The 24437-nt window shown below is 50.6% G+C and overlaps 1 protein-coding gene across 1 annotated transcript in view; it reads right to left on the bottom strand.

The window, feature by feature from the left end:
- Positions 1 to 24177, bottom strand: part of SEMA7A (semaphorin 7A (John Milton Hagen blood group)) — a 50161-nt gene extending 25984 nt beyond the window's left edge. Inside the window, exon 1 of the mRNA XM_030577075.1 lies at positions 24006 to 24177. Within this exon, the coding sequence (XP_030432935.1) occupies positions 24006 to 24117 (112 nt within the window). The 5' untranslated portion in view covers positions 24118 to 24177. The remainder of the gene's footprint in view (positions 1 to 24005) is intronic.
- Between the last annotated feature and the right edge of the window lie 260 nt (positions 24178 to 24437).

Raw genomic sequence — 24437 nt, 5'->3', positions numbered from 1 at the left:
CAGCTGTACGAACACAGCTGTAACTACCAGCGCTGCAGAACTGTAAGTGTAGCCATGGCCTTGACTCCAAAGCAGCTGGGTTATTGCTCTTCTTCCCAGGCACCGCTAATTGCGCTGTGCATCTGACCCTTCTGTGTACAGAGCAGGAAAGAGGATTACATAGCTGCTGAGAAACTGGGGAAGGAACAGATGAGATTACAAAACTGCAACCCTCCCAGGCAGATGGAAACAACATGGCCAGACAGCTGCAGATTAGCCTCCTCTCTGTCCGTCCTCCCACAGGGCCAGAGTTGGTTCTTGGCTCTTAATCATATACTGCTCCCCCTACAGCAGCTCCCCGCAACCTCAGAGTGCCAGGTAAACAAGTTAACCAAGCCTCACAAACCTAGAAACTAGGTCACCCCGCTTTGCACATAGAGAAACTCAGGCAGACCAAGCAGTGACAGGACCTTCCCCGCAGCAAGTCAGTGGCAGAGGTAGGAACAGCCCCCGCTCTGCTGACTTACAGGCGCCATGCTCTAACCACTAGCCCACACTGTTTCATTTTGCTGTGCTCCCACGGCTCTTTCCCATCCAAGATCTAATAGGTCAGAGGCAGCATGGGCTGGGTCAGGCCCCTGACACTGCTGAGTTCTATTGCTGACACCACCAGTGGCCAGGCACATGCTGTTCAGCACTGCTGAGCCAACACTACCTCTGAAAAATCAGACTATTGTTCCATGGCCTGAGGGGAGCCCCTCCTGCTCCCTGTGCCTCATGAGGGTAATAAAAACTCACTCAATAAAATGGGGTTTACGAAGTGCAGTGAACTTATCAAGCCCAGTCCCAGGGGTGAGGATGATTGCTATTTATTCTTCACTGACGCAGCAGTGCACCAAGGGTCATTAGTGCAACGGCTGAGCTGCTGCGAAGAGCCCTTCCCTGGAGAGGCTGTAGTGCGACTGCGTTGGTTACAGGATGGGGAATCCTCATTGCCAAGTCAACCAGCGATGATCACCCATCCTGGGATTCGTTAGGTTCTGCTCCAGCTGGGCTGAGTTTAGAGGGAAGCTCTGGGCTGCTTCCTCTCCCGGGGGCAAGGGCCCTTTCCTGTTGATTCTCATGTCACAGCTGGGTTCTCTAGCAGAGTTCTCCTCCCACATCTCCCTTTGGTGCCTGACCCTTCATGCCCGGAGCCACAACCGGAGCAGAGAGGCCTGCGAACTCAGCCTCCAAGTGGGGGTGATGTCCCTGGGCAGCGTAGCTGCATCTGTGCCCCCTAGGGGGTGTCTATAATATAGTCTAAAACAGGGGCATGCGCTAGTCAAATCCCTCCACCATAGCCACATCACTGCATGCTCATTCAGATTGCGAACTGCAGGCTGGACACAAGACTTAGTGGGGAGCTAAACGGCAGCCTTGATGAAGAATATAAAGCCCCTGGCCACCATCAGAATTGGTATTCCCCACCAGCACACAAGGATTAACAATGAGTGCACTGCACAACTTGTACCCCACCCCGAGTTGCAGCACGTTGCTACAGGCCAGAGCCTTCCTTGGCTGGCCAGGTGAACTGTTCTGCTTGCTAGTGAGAAATCTCTCTCTGCTCTCCGCTTTTCTTCCTCTATTGCAGCGTAGCCGCTCCTTTCCGCTCTGAGCTTCCTCCCAGCAGTGCCCTGCCACTAGCAGCGGACAGGAGGATCCTACTTTTTCCTAGACTGGGGGCTGGGGCCGTATCACCATTTTCTCTATTAAGAGCCAGGCACACTTAAGTTGCTGTGTCCAAACTACTCAGAGATCTGTCATGGTCCTGACTGTCTCTTACCCTGGCCATCTCAGTGTCCCGTCTACGCTTGGGCCTGTGTCTCTTTAGCTAGGTTCGGGGCTAGAATCCCAGCTTAGACAAAGCCCAATGAGTGCGGCCGTCTGGGAAGTCTGCGCTGATGCTACCTGTGCTTTGCCCGACAGAGGGTCTGCCGACACCACGAGAGCTGCGTATGGGCTAGCCTGCCTCGCTCACTGAAGACAGCTGAGAGAGAGTGCGGCCTGGCGGAGACTCTGGGTACATATTTGGCTTGCTAGCCCACGCTGCGCTGTCTTCACTGCTAGTATTACCCATGTAATCTGGCTCAGGTGGCTAGCCTGGGCCCAGACGTCACTGTGGAGACAGATTGGCTGTTGGGTCTTACAACAGCGGGATGTTCGCTTTCAGCCCAAGCGAGCCCATTCTTTGCTGCTCAGAAGAATCAATCATCGGTGCACATTGAGCCTCGAGTACAGGAGGAGGGGGCAGGGGAGAGTCTGCAGCCCGCATGAGCCAAGGGGAAAAAGGCCCTCCAGCAAGGAAATAAATCCCTGGCACATGCCTCTTGATTGACAGAGTCAATGCGCAGTGTGGGCAAAGGGCAGGCTGCACAGGACCAAGCTTCCTGCCAGGCTCCTTCAGCCACTGCACAGGCTGCCAGCCTGTCCAGCACAACTACAGTACTCAACAAAACAGAGGGTGCCTTGATTGTTCTGGTGGCTGCATTGTCTTCTCTGTGCTTCCTCCTCAAAAGCAGCAGCACCTGGGATTCCAGCTTTGTGAGCTTCCTCCCAGCAGTGCCTGATCAATGCCACTCAGGAATCTGGCAGAGTGATCACCTCTCTGGTATGACCATGTTAGTGTTGGCCAAGACTCCAGCAGTGGATTGTCAGTGCCAGATCCCAGCAGTGCGAGCTTCCCCATATCACTGCCCATTTGAGTGTGGGCCCCGCTCCACTGTAAACCCCGTATTGGAGCCGACACATCTCCTACTGAGGCAGCGTTGTACCTTCAGGTCACTACATGCTGTGCCATGATGCTGCGACACGACCTGGCCAGGTCACCCCTCCTCCCTGCAAACAGAAGTCTCACCTCACCCTGTAGGCTAAGCATGCAGGAGGCAGGACAGAACCATGAGAACGTGTGCACGATCCCTGAATATCCACAGCAGCCTGTATCACCGTGCCCCAGCCCCCTAATTCTGCATCTTCACCAGACGGGTTAAATTCCTCCCACTCAGCCATTTGTACCGCCCCGTCAGCTTCTAGCGCAACTCTCTGTGGCTGTGCTGATCACCGCTTACTGTCAGCCAGTTTGGTCAACTGCAAGTCACTTCTAGGAAGCTCACTGCCCACCACATCCAGATGGAAAATGCAACAAACCTCAAGCATGCGGTGTTGTGCAAGTCAATTGCAATCACAAAAGGGGTTGAGGGAAGAGGTCCGGGCAGCTCTGGTATAGTGCTAGAAAGTACCGTCCCTTCACAGCTTGGGAGGGAATGGTCCATGGGCCTGCCTGCACACAATGCTCGTACAAATGCAACCTGCTTGCTGACATGACCCGGTTGGGATCTCCTCCAAAATTTGCCCTCTGCAATCCCACAATGCTCCTTGCCCAAGCACCGCCTGTCTCGTGTCCTGGGTGGCTTTGCAGGCCAAGTTGCTCCTTGGCTGATCCCTCTTTTGCAGATTCAACAACTTGGGCATGTTCAAAGCATTGGGTCCATGTTCACTGCTGAATCTTCACCAGATTGAAGACAGATAGAGACATTGAAGCACAGGGAGGTGAAGTGATTTGCCCAGGGTCACCCAGTGACTCAGTGGCAGAGCCTGGATTAGCACCCAGAACTCCCGACTCCTGACCAGTGCTGGGTAACTACTGCGCAAAGGTGCGTCCATGTCTTTCTTAAAGTGTAGTGCCCATAATAGCGACCTCAACTGGCTATATCAAGGTAATACACTATGTGTGCCTTGGCTCACCTAGGGTTTTCCATCACCATAGCTACAGCCATGTAAAATCCACACCCTTTTTTTGCAGGGAAGACAGAGCCTACTTGCCCGGATAAATAAAAAAAGAGGAACCTGCTCATCTTATGCTACCAGCATACCCTAGCTCTTACTTGGGGGTCTAGTGACCTTTTTCCTCTTGTGTAACATTCATCTTTGTCCTACGTTCAACAGCTGACCTAGGGGAATACATGCTGTCTTCAGACTTCCATTTTCCTTATGCAGCACAAGGCTGCTCACTTCACTTCTGCTGACCTCAATTTGGCTTTTTGCAGTGTGGGTGTTTCGGGGACTGGGTTTAGTTGAGCTCAGCCATACTCCAGAGCTCCACTCAGACCCAAGCTTCCACAGAAGCTAATGACTTGTTTCCCTTTTGAGCAGCTACAATGAAAACAATCATTTTGCTGGCGCCAGAACAGTAGTTTTTCTTTCTGCCAGATGCTTCAAAAGGGACAAACCCAAAATACAGGGGCTTGCCAAGAGCCATAAGTGCTTGACTTGCAGCTTTCTTTGGACTCATCTACTAAACAGGGTTGAACCTGTCTGGTGCTTGAATAGGAGAACTCCAAAAAGATCCCAGGTCCTGGTACTCTTCTCTCTGAATTGGCACTATCCCCAGTGCACCCAGGAGTGCAGCGTTGGAAGTGCTGCCATATGACGGATTCCCCGTGTGACCTTGGGCATTGATTTCAATGGAAGTTAGGAGCCTCAATACATTTAAGGATTTGGGTGTGCCTCAGTTTCCCCCTCTGCACAATGGGGCTAGTAGTTCTGCCCTGCCTCACAGGGGTGTTGTGAGGAGACCACATGCCACAGTAATGGGGGCCATATAAATAGACTAGATTTAAAGCCCAAGGCTTGCCCACGGATGGCCATTTAAAGATCTTGTGGCGCTTTTGGGCAAAAAGGGGTGCTACCCCCAATATCCTGGCCAAATTCCAACTTGATAAGCTGCAGTCTGTATTCCTGTTGGGGTTCCATTTTAATTCTAGCTGTGAGAATTTACTGACAGGCTACGCTACCATGATCCACTCCCAGAGGTGGCTGCAGGTCAGAGGTAGGTGGGTTGATCCCCACTCATGCAGTCTCTAAACACCCTGGGATCCTTCTGGGTGAAAGGTGCTGAAGACCCAAATCCTCCCCAAGTCATGCTCTGCTTTTCCATGCACAGCCCTGGATTGGCATTTTCAGGATCTGGTAGGGGAATCATCCCATGTGCATTCTTGATCTCATTTCGGTAGAGTGGGGAAATAAATAGCAGTTCCCGGGAGAAGACTGACCCCTCAAAGGAGACAATGCCATGAAGAAGGCAGCTCCTCACCCACCCTCCAAATTCCCATCAACTCTGAGATTTTCCATGACATTTTATCTGGTTCACACAAAGCCCCAGCCAGTTGAAGAATCAATGGAGCAATTGTCATTTTAGATGCTAACCCGAGTGGGAGAATGCATACAAGAAAGGAAAGCTCTGTGCTTTGCAGGGAAAGCAGCTAAATCAATTGCTGGCAGATACCATGACCTGAGCACAACAAAAGAATGGGGGGTGAGGGAGAAAAAGAGAGAGAGAGAACGATAATGGGGGTAATGGAGAAGCAGATAAGGAAAAAGAAGGTGCTCCCATAGGAAAATGCCTCCCATAATTAACTAACAAGAAGCAACCCATCCAAAGAGCAAATACCACTTCTCTCAACTGCTAAGGAAACTTGCAAACATGGTCAATTGCACAGGAAGGGAACCAAGAAACAGACTAGCTTCCATCAACCTGGGGCTGTTCATGTTAGTTAGCTAAGCTGAAGGGCACCACAGCAGATCTTCAGTCTCAGTCAGCTGTCCTTGCACATAACTTAGTAGGAATAAGCACATGATTGTTCTTTTACTTATGGGGAAGTGAGGAGGTGACTGGCCTCCTGGTCCAAATGGCCCAAGCTTAGTGGGGAGTTGCCTCGATCTGCTCCTTCCAGGCACAGAGGAACATAGGATTGGCCCAACTAGACCAGATCACTGGTCCATCCAGTCTGGTATCCTGCCTCCAGCACGGACCATAACATGCTCCTTCACAGGAAGATGAGCCCCTTTCGCACCATGCCCCCGTACTGCACACGGCCAATTGGAAAATGCTCCAGCCAGATTTGGGGATGGGGAGATTTCTTTCCTGACTCCCCACCTCCCACCTTCCCAAATGTAACCAATTTATGCTCCGAAGCCAGGGCCAACGTGGTCTAGTAGTGGATTAGGTCTGCCGATCTCATGAGCGTAGGCGTTCAGAGTAACCAAGTTCTACGGCTGGCTCACAGGTGGTTTGAGCAAACCACTCCTCCCTTCTGTACATCAGGGTCCTTAAAAGAGGGATATTAGCTACCTGCCCCCCGGATTTCAGGACGACGAAGTGGCTGTGTGTAGAGGGTGTCAATGCTCCTAAATGCAAAGGCTTTAGTATTAGTCCCGGCTACAAATATCACCAGACATTAGTACAAGTATTAGAGAGTCGTTAATTCATTGGTGCTTTAAGAGCCTCAGTTGGAAATTCTTATTATGGCTCAGATAGTCGGTTGGCAGGACTTCCCAGTCCTCGATTTTTGTTCTCTCTTTTTAAAAATAAAAAGAACCATCAACATCCTGGAAACCCCTTCAAAGGGGAGCAGTGCAGAGGGGCTCATTTAGAGAAAGATCTCAGTAGGGGGAATCCCTTTTCGTTTCCAGTAAAACCACATACAGAGGTCAGTTGCTCTATTTATCCAGCTCCCATTGCAGTCATATCGGACATGTCACAACACAGGCTGTACTATTATCCCCATTGCACTGACGGAGAATTGAGGCAGAGTGAGACTCAATGATGGGCCCAGGGTCATGCAGCAAGGGTGCTGCACTAACCACTGATCCATCCTTCCTGCCCAGCATGCACATGGGTCTATGGACGACGATAGCAGGGAATTTGCTCTGGCACAAGGCCGTGTTCCGCTTGTGTTATACTGCGGACAAGTGACCCAGGGAGATGTCAACTCACTGCTGTCATCTGTGGTGTAGCTCCTGCCAGGCAGGGTGAGCTAGGGCAGCAAGCTAGGAGCAGCAGCCAGTGATCAAAGGAGAAGGGAGACAAGTGATGTTTTCATGTGCTCAGTCACAGGTTTCCCGATGAGTGGGAGACTGGCTCAAGGACTGACTGGACATGGCTCTCTGCTCAAAGCAGCTCACTCAGTCACTGGCCAGGGGCCCAGAGATCTCTGCTCAGCTGGACCTGGTCCTGCTACTGTATCCACCCAATTGTGTGCTAAGTTCCAACCAGACCCAACTGACAGCACAAGCCACACTCAGGACGTGATCCAAAGGCAATGGGCCTGCACAGGTGGCATGGATGGCAGGTATGATCTGGCCTGCGGACCCCATATTGCCCAGCTTGGTTCTCAGATTCCAGGAGTCTGTAGAGCTGGCAGGTAAAAAAAAAAAGTCTCCTCTTTACTTGTGACCTGATCTGGTGTGATCAGGGGTCACTGAGAGGCAACAGGGACGAGCTCCCCCCCATGCTGTTCTGACAGTGTCACTGGTTGGTGTAAACCTGACCTTTCTGTGGAGCTGGCCTGGCGACAACAGAATGGATTCACCCCTCCCCAGGGGCCAGAACAGGTCATGATCTGGTTGGTGGGGGCTGGGGGCACGGGAAGTCTTCCAACACAGGAACTGGGTCTCAAGGTCCAAATAGACGGGATGGGGGGGAGGGGAAGAACTGGAAATGGAAGGGGGCAGGCTGGTGTCACAGCCCAATGGCAGCAGAGGATGGGCTGCAGTAATTTTGGCCTTTGGAATAGACCAGGAGAGGGAGGGGGCAGAATGGCTTAAAGCCACCATGGTCCCACCCCACTGGGCTGGATCCGTGTGTGCAGCAATGCAGCGCACCATCGCCCCTCCCACATTTCCGTTTAGCCCGGGGCAGTAGGAAGGGTTAATGTCAGTCTCCCTCAGACTTCAAGGGACCATCATGATCATCTAGTCTAAGCTCCTGAATATTGTAGCCACAGATTTTCCACACACCTCCTCCTGTAATAGACCCTTAACCTCTGGCTGAGTGACTGAAGGCCTCAAATTACGGTTTAAAGGTCAAGTTACAGAAACTCCACCACTGACAGGAGTTTAAACCTGCAAGTGGCTCATGCCCCATGCTGCAGAGGAAGGCAAAAAAACCCCACGGTCTCTGCCAATCTGATCTGGGGGGAAATTCCTTCCTGACCCCAAATGTTGCGATCAGTTAGACTCTCATGAGACTAGGCTCTCACAATGACTTAAACCTCGGGCCAGGTTGAGCAAACCAGTTTGTGTGGTCGCTGGCTTCTTCACTTCAGAAAGTGAAGCTGGCTTATCTGTGTCTTGTGGTCCCGTCATTTCTCTGAGAGAAGCCCCTGGGAGCGGTCTTCCTCTTGCTTCTCTTCTCAGCCTCTTGGGCCTTCCCACGCTCCCCCCAACCCCTGGTAGAAATGGGCCATGGAGCTAGTTCGGGAACCAAATGGTCCCCGAAGGATTTTGGTTGGGTTCCATCTCTCTGGTCAGGGATTGACCTGGGGTCCTCTTGAGCTAAAGAGCCAAACCCTCAGTGGGCTGGACATGGGAGACCTGTCACACTCCAGCCTGTGGCTGCATCTCCCTGCCAGCACCAGTTCATACCCTGGTGAGAGAGCCAGTAACTCTGCACCCACGGAGTCAGCGCCTATGACTCAGAGCATGGGGTTGCATCCCCATCCATCCTGGCTAATGGCCATTGATGGACCTATCCTCCATGAACTTTTTTGGAACCCTGTTATAGTTTTGGCCTTCGCATCATCCCCTAGCAATGAGTTCCACAGGTTGACTGTGCATTGTGTGAAGAAATATTTCCTTTTGTTTGTTTTAAACCTGCTGCCTATTAATTTCATTGGGTAACCTCTAGTTCTTGAGTTATGCGAAGGAATAAATGAATAAGGAAATGTTACATTCTCTACACCAGTCAACATTATATAGACCTCTATCATAGCCCCACTTAAGTCCCTTTTCCAAGCTGAAAAGTCCCAGTCTTTTTAATCTCTCCCCATATGGAAACTGTTACATACCCCTGATCATTCATGTCTAAAAAGCGATCAGTCCTCATGCTTCTGCTTCAGGATGCTAGCTATGCAGCAACTGTCTGGGGTGGGAGGACTCTTCCATCAAAGGCATGTTGCTGCAAAATTCTCCCTAGCAGGAATTGCTATACCATCCTCTGAAACTGGCTAGTGGGCTAGATGGACCACCAGTCATGGCAAATCTCATGCCCCTCCTGTGTAACCATACAACTGAGCAGAGGGGCAATTCCATTTTGGGGAGGATGTCAGTATTTTGAAATCTGGTTTATTCCGACTCTATATTACAACAAAACATTTCGAAACCCTCCGCAAAAGGGAAGGAGCTGTGCAACCTGCAAGTCCTCGACCCCAACGCAATCTGCTCGATGGGCTGCCCCCAAGCAATGGGCCCTAGAAGCCTGGGAACTGATGGAAACCTGCCTGGCAGGCAGTGAATGTGCTGGGGTTCCGTCAGAACTGCATTAAAATCAGACGGTCTCTGTAAAACGGGTCAAATTTGCCAAATCAGAACAAAAAAAGGTTTCAGTGGGATTTTTGCGACCTGTTCTTAGAATTGTTCTGACTGGAGAGAGTTGAGTTTAGAATTAAGCTATATACAGAGCAGCATCATTTATAAGAACACAGGAAATGACTCACTAGAACAAGCCAATGGGCCCTGAATTCTGGTACCCTGTCGGATAGGGGCTAATACTGAATATTTCAGAATATGCAACAATGACCCAGTGCCCTGATGATGCCCCTAATTGTGCCATACTATACTATCCTTCTTGACTCCAGCTGGGAAACCAGCTTGGAAGTATGAGCATCAATAACCCTAGTAATACTCGACCTTCCACACTCAAGGGATGCACAGCAACGCGTCTCCATGGGGTGCAGTGAGTGTATTGCAGAGGCATCAGCCATTACTGGCCTGATTTTCAAAGCTGCCAAGCAAACCCGAGTGGGGGTCGCAAGCGCTCATCCCCTTTGAGAATCAGGCCACATGCACATAATTAGCCCATATTTCTATTCCAGTAGTTCCCAGAGGCCCCCTAATCAAGATCAGGGTCCTGTTATGCTAGCGACTGGATAGCAGAATTCACATACAGCCCTGGATCTTAGCGAATCAGTTTCAATGGAGGAATAGAACGGTGGCCTGGGATGCCAGTTTAAGTAATATCACCCCAGCTGTTATAGAAAGGGCATCAGGACCTTTTGCTTCCATCTAGACAGCCATTGTCAGAGGCAGGGAGATGAAACTCACCACAAGGCATGACAGCTTTACCATAGTGTGACCCACCTAGCGTCATGAGGTGGGTGCACTGTGTGCCACTTTGAGTCCTATCATGGGATGTCAGACCCTGCAGGGAGTGTGCTCCCACCTAAGCCTCAATCTCTTTCTGTTCTGCTCCCTCACAAGCACATTTACTGCGTCCTGTAGTGCCTGGCTTTATTCTTTCCGGCATTAAATGAAAGATGAGGGCAGGAAGGAAGGAAACACTTCAGGATAAATCGGAGGCACTTCACATCTTGGCTTCAGATTTCTGGATAAGAATCCCAGGGAAAGTGCTGTCCTGGGGGGTCTAAAGCCCACATAAATCAATGGGGATGGAGGGCGAAACTATGGCAGGCTTCTGAGCTCTCACCAACTCATCTAGTGCTGGGGATTTTTTAAAAATAAAAATAATAATAAAATAATAATAATAATCCCAAGGAAAAGAGACAGCTAGCGACAGAGCAGGGATTTGGAAATTCTGTGGGAGTCCCCACTGTGGCAGAAACCCTCATAAATTTCCAACAAGACAGACGGATCAGAGCCTTACATCCCTTCCATGGTGCCAAGTCACACACGGCTAAGCCCCTGCACCAGGAATGAGGTCAAAGGTACCAAGTACATCCTGCATTCCATGGTTGGTGACAGCATTTTAGTAAGACTATTGCTGGTGTATAAACAGAGTGGAGCTGCGGACAGGGCTGTCCCATCCGGACTCAAGCCACTTCAATTGGAAGGGCTCAGTATAGCCAAGGTACGGGCAGGGGAAGCAGCCTTGGGATTCTGGCCAGCACCAACTCAGTGCTTTGCCAGCACAGCCCATCTGCTGACCTGTCCCTTGAACTTTAACCGGAAATGAAGTACGAGCCTGTTTTAGACATCCTCAAACAAGGAAATGCAGCAGTTCAGCTGGTGCCTGTCGATGACATGCAGAGCAGGCTCTTTCCTGCTGCTGTTTCCCTATTTTCCCCTACAAAAGTAAATCTGAGAGATAGTTACAATTTACAGATGCACACCCCATTTATTGGAAATTTACAAGGGTTCCTGCCACAGTGGGGACCCCACAGAATTCCCAATCCCCACTCGGTTGTGAACAGACTCATTTTAAAAAATTGTTTTGAAGAAATAATTCCTAGGGTTATTTTAAAAAATTCCTTGACTCTAGATGAGTTGTCAGTGCTCAGAAGCCCACCACAGGTTTGTCCTCCATCCCCTTCAGTTTATGAGGGCTTTAGAGCCACAGGACAGTACTTTCCCTGGGATTCTTATCCAGAAGCATGAAGCCAAAGTGTGACGTCCTGGGACACCCCAATCTTGCCAGTGAAGGTGGGTGGGGTCTTCCCCTCTACAGCCATCTCATTTGGAAATTCAGTTCATCGTTGCTTTTGCTCTTGACTTCCATACTTACCCGAGTACTTCCTAATCTGTAATTTATTGTCAAAAACACCCCTGGGACTCGGAGGCCAGGCTCGGCTATTATCCCCACTGTATAGATGGGGAAAAAGTCCTGGAGTGGCTCCATGACTTGCTGAAGGTCACACAGGGTGGCTGTGGCAGAGCAGGGAGCTGAGCAAGTGCTCTAACCACTGAACAATCTTCCCTCTCCTTAGCTCCTCTCTGCTGTTCTTATTTCTCTCTAACTGAATTGGAGCAAATTAAGGCTGGGGTTTGCAAAGGAGCAGGGAGGAGCCCAGCCCCCCAGCCAATGTCCATAGAGCTTACAGCAATATAGCCTAAATACCCCCAGAGGACACCTGCCACCAGAAGATCTCAAAGCACCTTCCAGCAGTGAGTAAGAATTCTTAACCCTTCTTCTCCAGAGGGGGAAACGCAGGCACAGGGTGGTGAAGGTGACTTGTCCAAGGTCCATCACTGATTCAGTGCCAGAGCCGAGACCAGACCCCAGCTGGCCTGAGCCCCAGCTACGTGCTCCAAGCACCAGGCCATATTGACTCTCTGCTGTGGCCAAGCATGTGGGGACTATAGATCAGTAAAGCTTGGGCCCCATACACAAAATGAACATGTACTGAGTGCTGGGCATGGCTGCCACCTTGTTTCTCATCTATTGCTGAAGGGGGGTTAGTAGATAGTGCAGCAGGGGCTCAGATTTATCCTTCTTGCTCTTCACTGCTCAGATTCTTTGCCGCTGCCCATTGATCATCACGAGGCTCTTCCCGGAAATAATAACAGTGGCACTGCCTTTATCCTCCCTGTCTGGGAGTCTAAATACAAGAGGAGCTGGTGACTAGCTGTGGGGACGTTTATTTCTGCCAACTTCTGTCTGCGATTTTTAAAAGCTGTCAGCGCCCCATCCTCCTAGACAGACGCGGAGCAGGAGGGGAGAAGATCAGACCAGATGGCTGCTCCGTTACCCGAGAGAGTCAGTGAAGCTTGTGGCATATGAACAGCATTGGCTGATCAGAGTCTTAGACATAACAATGTGCTGCCAATACTGTAACTGGAAGCTCCCATAGGAGCATTTCACAGAAGCGTCCCAGGGTGGGTGTGCAGCTGGGATGAGGGTACATCTCTGAGCCCCAAGGAGGAGCCCTCCATAGCGGGGTTGGTTAGTGATACCTAGAGAGGTGGGACCCCAGCAGAGGTGAGTGGGGGGAGAGAGATCCAGCCCAACCCCTCCTTCAGCCTGGTGATGGCATTTTTAACTCAGGGCCTCTCTGTGGAATCAGTGACCTTGCCATGGCAAATCAGTCATTTGAATTTAGGAAAGATGTGGACACATTTGAGAGAGCACAGAGGAGAGCCATAGAAAGGATCAAGGGTTTAGAAAACCTGACTTTAGGAGGGAAAAGTTTAAAAAGCAGAGCATGTTTAGTCCTGGGAAAAGAGACTCAGGGGATACCTGATAATCTTCACATATGCTGCACGCTGCTACAAAAAGGGCAGTGCTCAATCGTTCTCCGTGTCCACTGAAGGTAGCACAAGGAGCAATGGGTTGAATCTGCAGCAAGATTTAGGTTAGAAAACTTTCTAACTCTAAGGTGGTTAAGCTCGGGAACAGGCTCCCAAGGGAGGTTGTGGAATCCCCGTCAGTGGAGGTTTTTAAGAACAGGTCGGACAAGCACCTGTCAGGGTTAGTCTAGGTTTGCTTGGCCCTGCCCCAGTGCAGGGAGCTGGACTCGGTGACCTCTCCAGCCCCATCTTTCAATCTCACTAGGATTTACATAGCGCTTTCATCCCCAAAGCACTTCATGGACTACGGCTGAAAGGTTCAAAGCTGCTCAAATCCCAAGGGGTTTCAGTGAGATTTGGGGACCTAACCCTGAGACTCCTTTGGCAAGCCCAGGCTGCAGACACAGCCGCTCTGAAACACTGTCACTTCTGGGCCAGAGGGCAGCAGCCAGAGGCAGAGAGTGAGAAAACCACTGGTCTAAACAGACACGCCAGGCACAAGGGAGATGAAAGGGGGTAAAAGGGACTTCTCATAAGCATGCAGCATTTTATTGTCTCATCTACCCAAGGATCCTTGTTCCTCCAAAAAGGACTCAGGCGGGCGAATTTTACCCACGCAGACCAGACGGGACCTCAGCTTTGAAGGTCTTATGCCAGACTCCAGTAAACTGCCTGGAATGGAAGAGCCGAGAGGACCTTGGCCTCATCCAGATTTGAAGAGTTGGTGCTAAGGAGACTTATTTTTATCCTAGACAACCGATTTCTGAACCTCTTGGCAGTGTGGGCAGGGGAGCCAGAGTTCAGCCAGAGGTTGTGAGGAGAAGATGATAGCGTGCCAGGCGCATTGCAGAGTAACAGCTCCCTGCACCGAGGCAGGGCCAAGTAAACCTAGAGCAGCCTTGACAGGAGATTGTCCAACCTGTTCTTAAAAACCTCCACTGATGGGGATTTCACAACCTCCCTTGGGAGCCTGTTCCAGAGCTTAACCACCTTAGAGCTAGAAAGAAGGAATGTGGGGTCACATGTCCGTCCCCGCCCCCGATTCCTCAGTCACATGATGAGGCCGAGCCCCGGCCCTGCCAAGCAAGCTGTGCAGGGCAGGGAGAGGCAGGAGGGGAGGAACAGCTGGGAGCTGCTCGCAGGTGCCACTGCTTTCCCGGAATGGGATGCTGGGCATGACTTGAGCAGTTCTGGGGTAGTGGCTCCCCACGGTCAGCAGGCCCTGGTCATCTATGGTTTAATCACTAGGACGCTGGGTTACAATCTAAACAGACAAGCCAGACACCAGGGAGGTGCCAGAGGTAAAAGGTTCCTTGTAAGCACACAGCAGTTTAGTCTCATCTACCCGCCCGCACACCGCCAGCGTCCCACGAAAGCTCCCAAGTGAGCCTCTCTTTGCCAAACAGCTGTTCTCTTACACTTGGAGCAAATGCCAGAGGGGATGCAGCTGGTCCCATTCAATGTCACTGTCTCTTTGCTGGAGGTAGAGGGCGAGGAGACAAGAGCGGCACATTGTTATTCCCACCTCTATCCCCATGGTGCTGGCAGCACCTGGTATGGGCTGGGTGCTCTGTGCTATTGGAGGCTGTAGCATCACCCCAGCTCAAATTCTAGAGTCAGCCCCAGAGACCTAGTGGCAGCAGGGTGAGCCTCAATCACTCTCGGTGTGCATTTTTAAATGGAACTGTACAGTGAGGAGGATGGAACCTGGCTTGACAACCGGAGAACAAATAAGCTTTAAAGAGCCCAGATTCCTGGGATGCAATTCTGTAATGTGTCTCCAGCTGGTGCAGCAGAGATAGCCTAACCCAGCAAATAGAGTAGAGGAAAGGCTGCTTAAAGCAGGCTGCATTCATTCAGTGCCTGCTACTGGCTGCTGCATGGGTGCAGATGTGGTCACAAGAGGGAGAACGCTTCCCCTGGGTCGATTTCCAGCTCTGACACTGATTCACAGCATGAACTTGGGCAAGTCACTTTGCCTCAGTTTCCCCATCCGCATCAAGGTGAAGGTGAAAGGCCTAGAGTCCCTCTGAAAGGCTGAGCACAAATAAATGCTCATCAAGCACTTGGAGAGCCTCGGCCGAAGACAGACCATCGAGGGTACCAGCTGTATGAAGAATTACACTAAGGCGGAATACGTACATTTCAAGAACTCGGCTCTTCTATTCTGAAGGACTCAAAGGCCATGGAACCTTCCACCTCCAAGGTGGAGGCTCCTTTCCCACCCAGGTCTGTAGGATGTTGCCAGCTGACTGCACCTATATCAGGTGAGCAGCTGAGTCTCAGTCTCTGCCTCTGGTGGGACAGGGGTCCACACCACAGAGCCATCCCTCCCCCACCACTTGTCCCCTTTTGGACCTAGGTCTGAAGAGGTCCAATGCCCATCTCACTCCTGGTCAGCACCCAGGCACGTGGGTGCTACTTTCTCCCTGCACCTGATCTGGGGATAAAGAGCTCTTTGTGCACTGCCCACCCCACCCCCACTGCTTTCCACCCAGCCTCTTGCACTTTACAAACAAAAATCAACAGGGAAATTTGACATGAGGAAGAAGCTCAGTTAGGAGAAGAGACTTTCTGTTCTCCAAAAAGCCTGCGGGTGACAAGGAACAATTTGGAGAAGTTCATACCTCCTGCAGAGGGACCTTCTGGTTGATTAGCAGCGGGCACCACCCACATCTTTATAGACTCCTTGCTCACCATACTAGGTATTTCCCGCCTCCCCATCACTGCAACAATGAGTTATTTCAGTACCCAACTTCCACTGAAATCAATGGAAGTTAGATACAACTACCCTTGGAGATCTGGACCTGACTACTTGGTGGGCCCTATTCCTTCACTAGGGTTAGGAAAGGCAATTCAGACTCCAGAGAATTCAGTCTTTCGTCCAAATTGCTCCACCAATGACCCACCCTCACCGCTGAGGCACAGATAGTCACTGTTTATCTATTTACATTCTTTCCTTCCCCGCCCGGGCCAAGTCATAGTGGGAACACTGCTTAGCTGAAACTTAAACCAGGGGTGTGTCACCAAAATTAAATTATCGTACAAGCTGGCAAACCTTCATGACTTCCTATTCTCACACTGTGAGTCAGTATTCCCTTAGGTTAAGGAAATGCTTTCTGGGGATAATGATCCAGATGTCCCCTGTAAAATGCTTTGAGATCCACAGATCTCAAGTGCTAGATGAGAGAGAGGGATTATCATCATTTTCATTCCCACCATGCATAATTAGACTGTGGAACTCACTGCCACAGGAAGTTGTTGAGGCCAAGAATTTAACTTCCAAAGGAGTGATTATATGGATAGCAAGAAAAGCCAGAGCCATTGTAATTATGGACAATGATAATTTTGAAAGGAATATTAAACTTCAGGGCTTCAGTCATTCCTGACGCAGCAGAGATCAAAATGAGCCCTAACGTGGGGGCAAGTGATCCACATCTGCTACTGTGTGACTCTTGCAGCTTCCTCTGAAGCATCTGGTGCTGCCACTATCAGTAGGAGGATACTGGGCTCATAGACCATGGGTCTGATCCAGTCAGGAAATCTATGTTCCTACTGCTATTGGAGATTCTTCTGTCACTCAGGTGAGCTGGTGCTTTTGGATCAGGAGGAGCTGTGTTCTAGTCCTGCTGAGCCATGAAGTGAACTGGGGTCAGTTACAGAGGTCAAGCTACTGACAGGACTGACCTTGGGCTAGGCAGCGTATTGAGCCAGGGCTAGCTGAATGGACGGGATGCATTTTGAAATGGACGTTGATTTCTAAATCCTGAATGTCAAGTAAAGCAGCCTGAACTTTACATTGTTTATTCCGACCCTATTTGTTTTCTTCGCATTCCTATAGCAGGAGGGGACAGAAACCACTTGCTCTGTTTGGTTTTAAAATGTTTTGCACTGAGACTTAATTACGCCGATGTCACCCCCAGAGAAGATGACCACAGAGCAAATCTGCACCACTCGGAATGGGGCTTTCTACTGGAAACGCTGATGCTGGTAACTCCATCCCAGGTGCCTTTCCTCCTAGGGGAAACAGGGCTTCAGTTATTAGAAAACAAAGCTGCCTTCAGCAGTGAAAACACCATGTGGCTTCCTTGTTTTGATTCTTCCTCCGCTGTCTCACTTTTTCTGTGAATCAGCCCCAGTGAGAATGGAAAGGTTCCCCACAAACCATGGCACCCATGGTCTGGAGGGCCAGGCTAAGGGATTTCTGGGCAAGAAGAAAAGATCAGGGTGAAGTGGCAGTAACCACACATTACATCCACACAGGGACCACGTGCCAAGTGGTGAAGGTTGGATTGGCATAGCCCGTCAGCTGCAGGGGGAGAGGATGAGAAGCAGGGAACCTAGTACCAAACACTCCCATGTGGCTGATCCAGCTCCCTTCAGATGAGGAAGGGTGGATACAGCAGCCATGGGCCAAGAAGGTAACTCCCTACAGAAGCAGATGCTGGCACAATACAGATACTGCTGTGGGCACCTACTCATCTAGGGGTAGAGCACCCCGCCCCCTCCCGACTCCAGCCCACCCCACCTCCCGGAGTGCTTATGGCTGGTCAGTCATACACAGCTTTTGGGTCTCAGGGACACTCCTCCCAACAGGCCTTGCTGCAGCCCTTGCAAAGGATCTGAAGACTGGGGTTGGAAGACAAAAGATGAGCAGGCTGAGAGGAAGGTCTGTCAGATCCATCTTCAGCAAGGACCCCAATGGACAGATTCTCAACCTGGGGGTCCCCCCCCAAGCATATGCCACCATTATAAATTTAATAAACGCCTTATTCTCATCTGCCTCACATTGAGCAGCATCCCATAGCATAACAAGCTGGACTGAGAGTGGGAAAGTCTCGTACTGCCTACATAGCACTCGGCATATAGAAGATGGATTGGAGGGAGGGATGGTAACAGGTGCTGTGTTCTTAGACCTACCAGCGGCATACGATACAGTCAGCCACCAAAACCTGCTTGCCAGAGTCTACGACATGACGCCTGACTACCATGCAGGGTGGCTGATCCGATCTCTCCTGGAGAAGAGACAGTTTCACGTAGAACTGTGCAAGAAACAGAGCTGCTGGAGACAAGGGAATGGCCTCCCACAGGGCAGTGTGCAAGCACCACTCCTCTTCACCCTATATGCCAATGACCAGCCCATGCAGATCAATACGAGGAGCTTCACATATGCCGATGATCTACGCAGGACGTCCTAGGAGAAGGACTTCACCACTGTCAAGAACAGACTCACACGTGTCCGGAGCAACCTCTCAGCTTATTACAGTTAGAACCAACTTTACGTCAACCTGACCAAGACACACGACAGCCTTTCACCTATGCCATCCAGAAGCCAAGCAGAAATTAAACATCACCTGGGATGAAATCCAACAGCGCCAGAACCAGTGGGCCCAGTGGCCATGCCCCCCTACTTTTTAACATGGGCAGAGTTTGGAGGAAGGGGGAAGCACTCCCCCTCCCCCCAAACCGCAAGCCTTGGGCGGGCACAGAGCAGCGCTGGAAGGGGCTGTGCTTCACAGCAGGGGAGCTGATCTCAGCATTGCTCTGTGCCTGCCTAAGGCTTGTGGTTTGGGGGGGGAATGCCCCTAAACTATACCCATGTTAAAAAGGAGGGACACAGAGGTCATAAACAGGTGTCAGTGGCCACACTCACCCTGCCCTGATTGCTAACTTGGAGTCAGAGTCCTGGCTAGATGTGGGTAGGGTCCCAGTGCAGTGCCAGCTATCATGCTCCTGTATTAGCTATGGACTGTTCACAGCATTTCCTTCTGAGCGAGATACACACCAGATGGGCTCATCCCATCCTTCACTGCCCTGCCAGGTATTGAGGTTAGCTTTAGTAAGGGGTATTTTACACACAGTGCCACCTAGTGCTGGAACAGTATCACATGGAAAAGCCTAACTACTGCTGCTGTAATGTAGCATATTGGGCCAGCTCCGTTTTTCCTCTTGGTCTCTTACTTTGCAGCCCTACCACACTGTAAAGCCGTGTCTGATCTGACAAGCCAGGGCTCAGCATGGGATGATCCAAATGTACCTTTTCCAAAGCACAGCCCAGCGGGCCAGCGTTTAGTTCTAGCTGTGCAAGCAAAGAAAGTTACAAGCCTGAACACACTCCCTTCTGCATTGGCAAAGGGAGGACTGCCCAAGCTCTCTGCAACTCTGAGCACTGAGGGGCTATTTTGCAAAGCTACAGAACTCCACAGCTCCCTTTCTTCCTTCATCTGCACTAGAAGAAGTGCAATGCACCAGAATAGACCCACGTGCCACCCTGTCTAGCTTCTGCTCCGACAATGGCTAATGCCAGATGCTTTGGAGGAAGGTGAAAAATCCTTGCAATTAGAAATGAGTCCAAGCTTTGCGTTTGGAACAGGTTCTGGACTCAGTTCCCCTTGAGACCACAACTGAGAAGGAGGAAATACCCAATTGGGTCCCAATACCCATGTTTACAAACAGACATGACCTAGCTACATATATACCACTCCTGTGTCAGGATCTGGTGACTACTCTGCACTAGAGACAGCCAAGCCCACTAGATATCTCTTTAAATAGCATAGGAGCCATCCAACAATTCCTACACTGTAAGTCCCATCTCTCTTTACAACATGTCTTACTAGATAAGACTATCCCATGGTAGAGGGAATTGCTTCCCCACTTCAGCTGGCAGGCAGTTCATGCCCTGAAACAGTATGTATTGAGGACTGTATTGGAATTGCAAGCTATTGCTTTAAGAATGGTCAGGGTTGGCGGGTCTGGCCAGCCTTGCAGGCTAAGGGACTGTCTGAAAGTACATGATCAGAGTCAGTATTGGAAAAGGCCATCTTAAAGCAAGGCAGGCTGAGTTGTGCCTCTCTGCCTTGGGAGCAGCCTATTTTCATGCTCTCTGGTTTTGGATTCTTGCTTGTTATTCTGAGTTCTAAGAAATAAAGTCATGCTACACTGCCAACTTCCAGCCAGAGTATTGATGTTGTTTTACAAATAATTTCTGTGTGTGTGTGCTATAAGCACTATAGCAACAGGATTGTGCCAAAACTGGTGATAAATTTGCAGCCCAATATTGCACTGTTATTCTGGCTGCTCCATTTCAGGCTGTTTCACGGCCCACCATTTTCCACGTTATTGGACAATACAGCTTTTCTCGACACCAAAATCATGCCACGTTTGGAATCTCAAAGCCCAGCTTTGGCAAGAAAGGGGCCCATTTCCACCCTGAAATGGGGTGATGGCTCTGAAAGAGGGACAGTAAGCCAGTGAGCGCCTAACCCGGTCAGGGAAGGCTTCATTAAACCCAAAGATTCCAAACAAGAACAGATCAGCTCAGAACACTGGGTCCTTATTCCCCCACTCCTCCATCAGGAGTCTGGTCCCTGAAAAAAAATCATGAGATTAGCATAAAAATCTCAAGAGTTGAAACAATAGGAAGTGTCAGGATCTGTTTCCCTTGCCTTCTGAGCCTGGTCTGGGGCCATATTCTAAGGCTTTTTGCCAAAACCAAGAGGACTCGAAAGTTTAACTGAGCGCCTCAGCTTTCGTTTAGTCAGTGGCCTGCAGGAGTGGAGGTGATATTCTATGGTTCTATGATGCTTTAAGGAAAAGCGCCAAATAGCCACCAGACTCATGATGAGAGTCCACAGAGTGACTGATTTGCAACAGCCAAAGCATTTCTCTCATCCAAGAGCTGTCCCCGTTGCCATGCCAGCCCCAGCTGGAGGAGGTTAGAGCCGTGAATGATGTGATATACATAGAGAATCGCAGGACCCCAGAGCACTTCCCAGTCCTTTCACCATAAAGCAAGGGCAGCTTCAATGGAAGTGCTGGCCTCCTGGCAATGTGCCTCCGTCCTAAGCCGGAGGGGCCAAGCTCTCAGAGTGAATTCAGTCAGGATCCCAGTTCTCTGCTGGTGTTAACAGGCTCAGCTCCATTGGAATCAGTGCCACTCCAGCCAGTTACGGCAGCAGTGAATGCGTTCGTTGCTCTCCAGCCCCTCCAGGTGTAAGGAGCAAATCTAGCTGTGTGGACACTGCGGCTCCTGCAGAGACATGCCTTAGCCACCTGAGCTCAAGCCTTGGGGGTCAGATGGGCTTGAGTGGCTAGCACAAGTCTACTCAGGCTGGGAAGCTCACTCACACCTGCAGCGTAGACACACCCATAAAATCCTGGGTCATTTTTGTTGAGTCCCAGTTGTGGCTGTGGGTTTGGGGATACTGATCCGAGTTATGCCTGAAGCAGGCCAGGCACTTCCCAGACACAAGATAAGCCAGTTCCTGCTCCAAACAGCTTATCACTGAAGTGTCTAGAATGCAGGCGGGGTGGGAGTAGGGCAGGGGCGGCTCTAGGAATTCTGCCGCCCTAAGCATGGCAGGCAGGCTGCCTTCCTTGGCTTGCCTGCGGAGGGTCCGCTGGTCCTGCGGCTTCGGACCCTCTGCAGGCAAGCCGAGGAAGGCAGCCTGCCTGCCGTCCTTGCGGCGCCGGCAGAGCGGCCCCCGCGGCTTGCCACCCCAAGCACCCACTTGGTGTGCTGGGGCCTGGAGCTGCCCCTGGGGAAGGGATCAACACAAAAATAATTTCCCAGCCTCCTTTCCCCCAGGCCAGACAGCCAAGAGGAGTAACAGCTTTGGGTCACTACCCACCTGAGCTGGAATTGAATTCCTGACCAAAGGCACCAGACTCCCAAGCTAATCCTCTCTGCTATCCAATCTGCACCCCGGCACTACTGGGTGAGAAAGATGTGGGTGACAGGGAGCCAGACTTACACAGCGAACAGCAGATTTCTTAAAATTAGACATTGTCACTGGATTCCCAGCTGTTCAGAGAAATCCTGGACAGGATCCAATAAAGAAGGGGTGGGCAAACTTTTCAGCCTGAGGGCCACATCGGGGAATAGAATTTGTATGGTGGGCCATGCATGCTCATGAAATTGGGGTTGGGCTGCAGGAGGGGGTGCGGACTCTGGAGTGGGGTTGGGGATGAGGAGTTTGGGGTATAGGAGGATGCTCTGGGCTGAGACCGAGGAGTTCGGAGGGCAGGAGGGGGGATCAGGGCTGGGGTAGGGGTGCAAGTTCTGGCTGGGGGTGTGGGCTCTGGGGTGGGACTGGGGATGAGAGGTTTGGGGTGAAGGAGGGGGTTCCGGGCTGGGATCGAGGGGTTTGGAGAGCGGGAGGAAAATCAGGGCTGGGGCAGGGGGTTGGGCCACGGGGAGAGGTTCAGGGGTGCAGGCTCCATGTGGTGCTTATCTCAAGCGGCTCCCGGAAGCAGTGGCATGTCCCTTCTCCAGCTCCTATGCATGGAGCAGCCCCCGACCCTGCTAGCCCCAGACCAGGGCCATGCAGCTGCTTCTGGGAGCCACATGGTGTGGCCCCAACCCTGCGTCCCGGCCAGAGTTCCAGAGCAGGGCCGAACCGCATGGTGCGGCTCACAGGCCAGCTTAAAACAGCCTGGCCCTGCAATAAAGCAAGAGGGACGTGCCCTGTCTAAGCCCTGTGGCAGAAGCCATCTCAAAGCATGTATTTGCTATCAAGTTTCCCAGCAGTAATTACCAAATGCGCTCCTTGGCAACAGCATCTCCCTGCATCCCGTGCCGGGAAGCCCAGCTTGGGGCACACGTACGTTACAAAGGTTCCGACCGAGAGGGTAAATAACTGCATAACAAGCAGCAGGGGAATATGGCCAAAGAGAAACAGGTGCCATAGAAACCTGATCACTTCAGCCTGCTCTTTCTCCTAGGATACGCTCCTTTGGAAAGAGGAGTTTGCCCCTCACATTTAGCCAAGAGGCTGGCAATCTGACTCTTTTCCCCTAACAGGAAGATTCAATGGAAATTCTCCTCCTCCCTAAAGCTCACTCATTTCCCAGCCACGGATTCTATGTCCCCATCTACTCCTTGTACCATTTGCCTGCATTATTGGCCAGACAAAGAGATAATAGTGGCACCTTTCTCCTGGATCGCCTTTGTCTGACTCCCCCACATGCTGTGGATATCAGAGGCCTTAATATTCCCCATGCTCTCCAAATGCCCGTGAACAGCTGCTTCTGAGCTGCACTAATCACAAACTGCACAGGGCTGAAGAATAACAGAGGGTTCATAATAAGCTAGGCCATAGCTGGGTGCAAACATGCCCTCAACAAAGAGGCTCCAGGAAACTATACAGAGAAGCTGTTGGTCACAGACTGACAAGACATTTTCAGCACAGCTGTCTGCTTGGTTCAGACAAATAGCGTATAAATCAGGGACACAACAGTGCTTTCTGTTAATGCCTTTGTACATGGCGTTAATCAAGGAGTTTGTGGGGGGAGAGAAACTATCAGTAAAGGCTATTCTGTTCTATGCATTTACGTGTGGTACACAAACACTGTATACACTTCCTCATCTGTAACCTCACCTCGCTTCTAATAGCTGTGCCCCTCCATTTCTGCTCAAGGAGAATGCAGTACTAAATGTTTAGCAAGAGCCAAATTGGCACAGAGACAGCAAGGTAAGTAACTGTAATGAATAGAAAGATAACTGTTTGGCATTTCAGCTTCTCAGTATCTGTGCAATTCCAGGGAGAGCTGTTACCGTGTCTCTCCAGGAACTGGGCATATCAGCAGCCTTAATTATATTTGTGCAGTTTGGAAAGAGGATGAAATAAAAAAAAATGTAAAAGGTCTCCTCAAGAAAGAGAAAGATCAGCTGTAAAAATTAAGAAACTGATCAAGGAGGAGAAAGATTTTAACGCATGATAAAGTTGCCAGTTAATATCTTTTCATGTATGACAGCATCAATCTTCCTTGAAGAGGCAAAAAATGAATCAAAACTAATCCCACCAAAGTGACTTTATACAGAGAGAAGATATAGATTGTTACACCAACAAGGCTGTTCTCAGCATATCTCTTGTAAATGGCACACACTATTTATACACTTCAAGGTTGCCAGCTCTGCCTGTCTGGGAGTACAAGGATCTGTCAGGCAGTTGCTCTCTGGGACTTACCTTTTGGAGCTGTAATAATTCTAGGATTCACCCTTGAGTCCCCGGCTGCCACGAGAAACAGGTGGCTGGTCCACAGGGCAAAGAGATAGGCAGCACATGAGTTCAGACCCATTTCCACAGCTGTCCAAAGAGCTCAGCAGCTTACTTCTGGAAGAACAGTAGATCATACCCTTGCAATGCAAACCTTTGAAAGTGGGTGTGTCTAGAGTGGTTACTCACACTAGCCAATCAGAGTGCAAGCAGGAATAATGGGGCGGGGCAGCAAGGGGGGGGGACAGTTACCCCAGCTAGGGATAAGGGTTTATCAAAGTTTGGAAATTTACCAAATCAGCTACTGTGGAATAAGAGTCCACACAAGGAGTTATGGCAGGATTTTTGGTCTGGAATTCTTGTGGAATAAGAATTCCAGACTAGCTATTTCACTCCATTTCC

The sequence above is a fragment of the Gopherus evgoodei genome, chromosome 10 (assembly GCF_007399415.2).
Source record: "Gopherus evgoodei ecotype Sinaloan lineage chromosome 10, rGopEvg1_v1.p, whole genome shotgun sequence".
NCBI classification, from domain to species: domain Eukaryota; kingdom Metazoa; phylum Chordata; order Testudines; family Testudinidae; genus Gopherus; species Gopherus evgoodei.
Note: the sequence above shows the minus strand (reverse complement) of the source record. Positions and strands in the feature narration are given on the sequence as shown.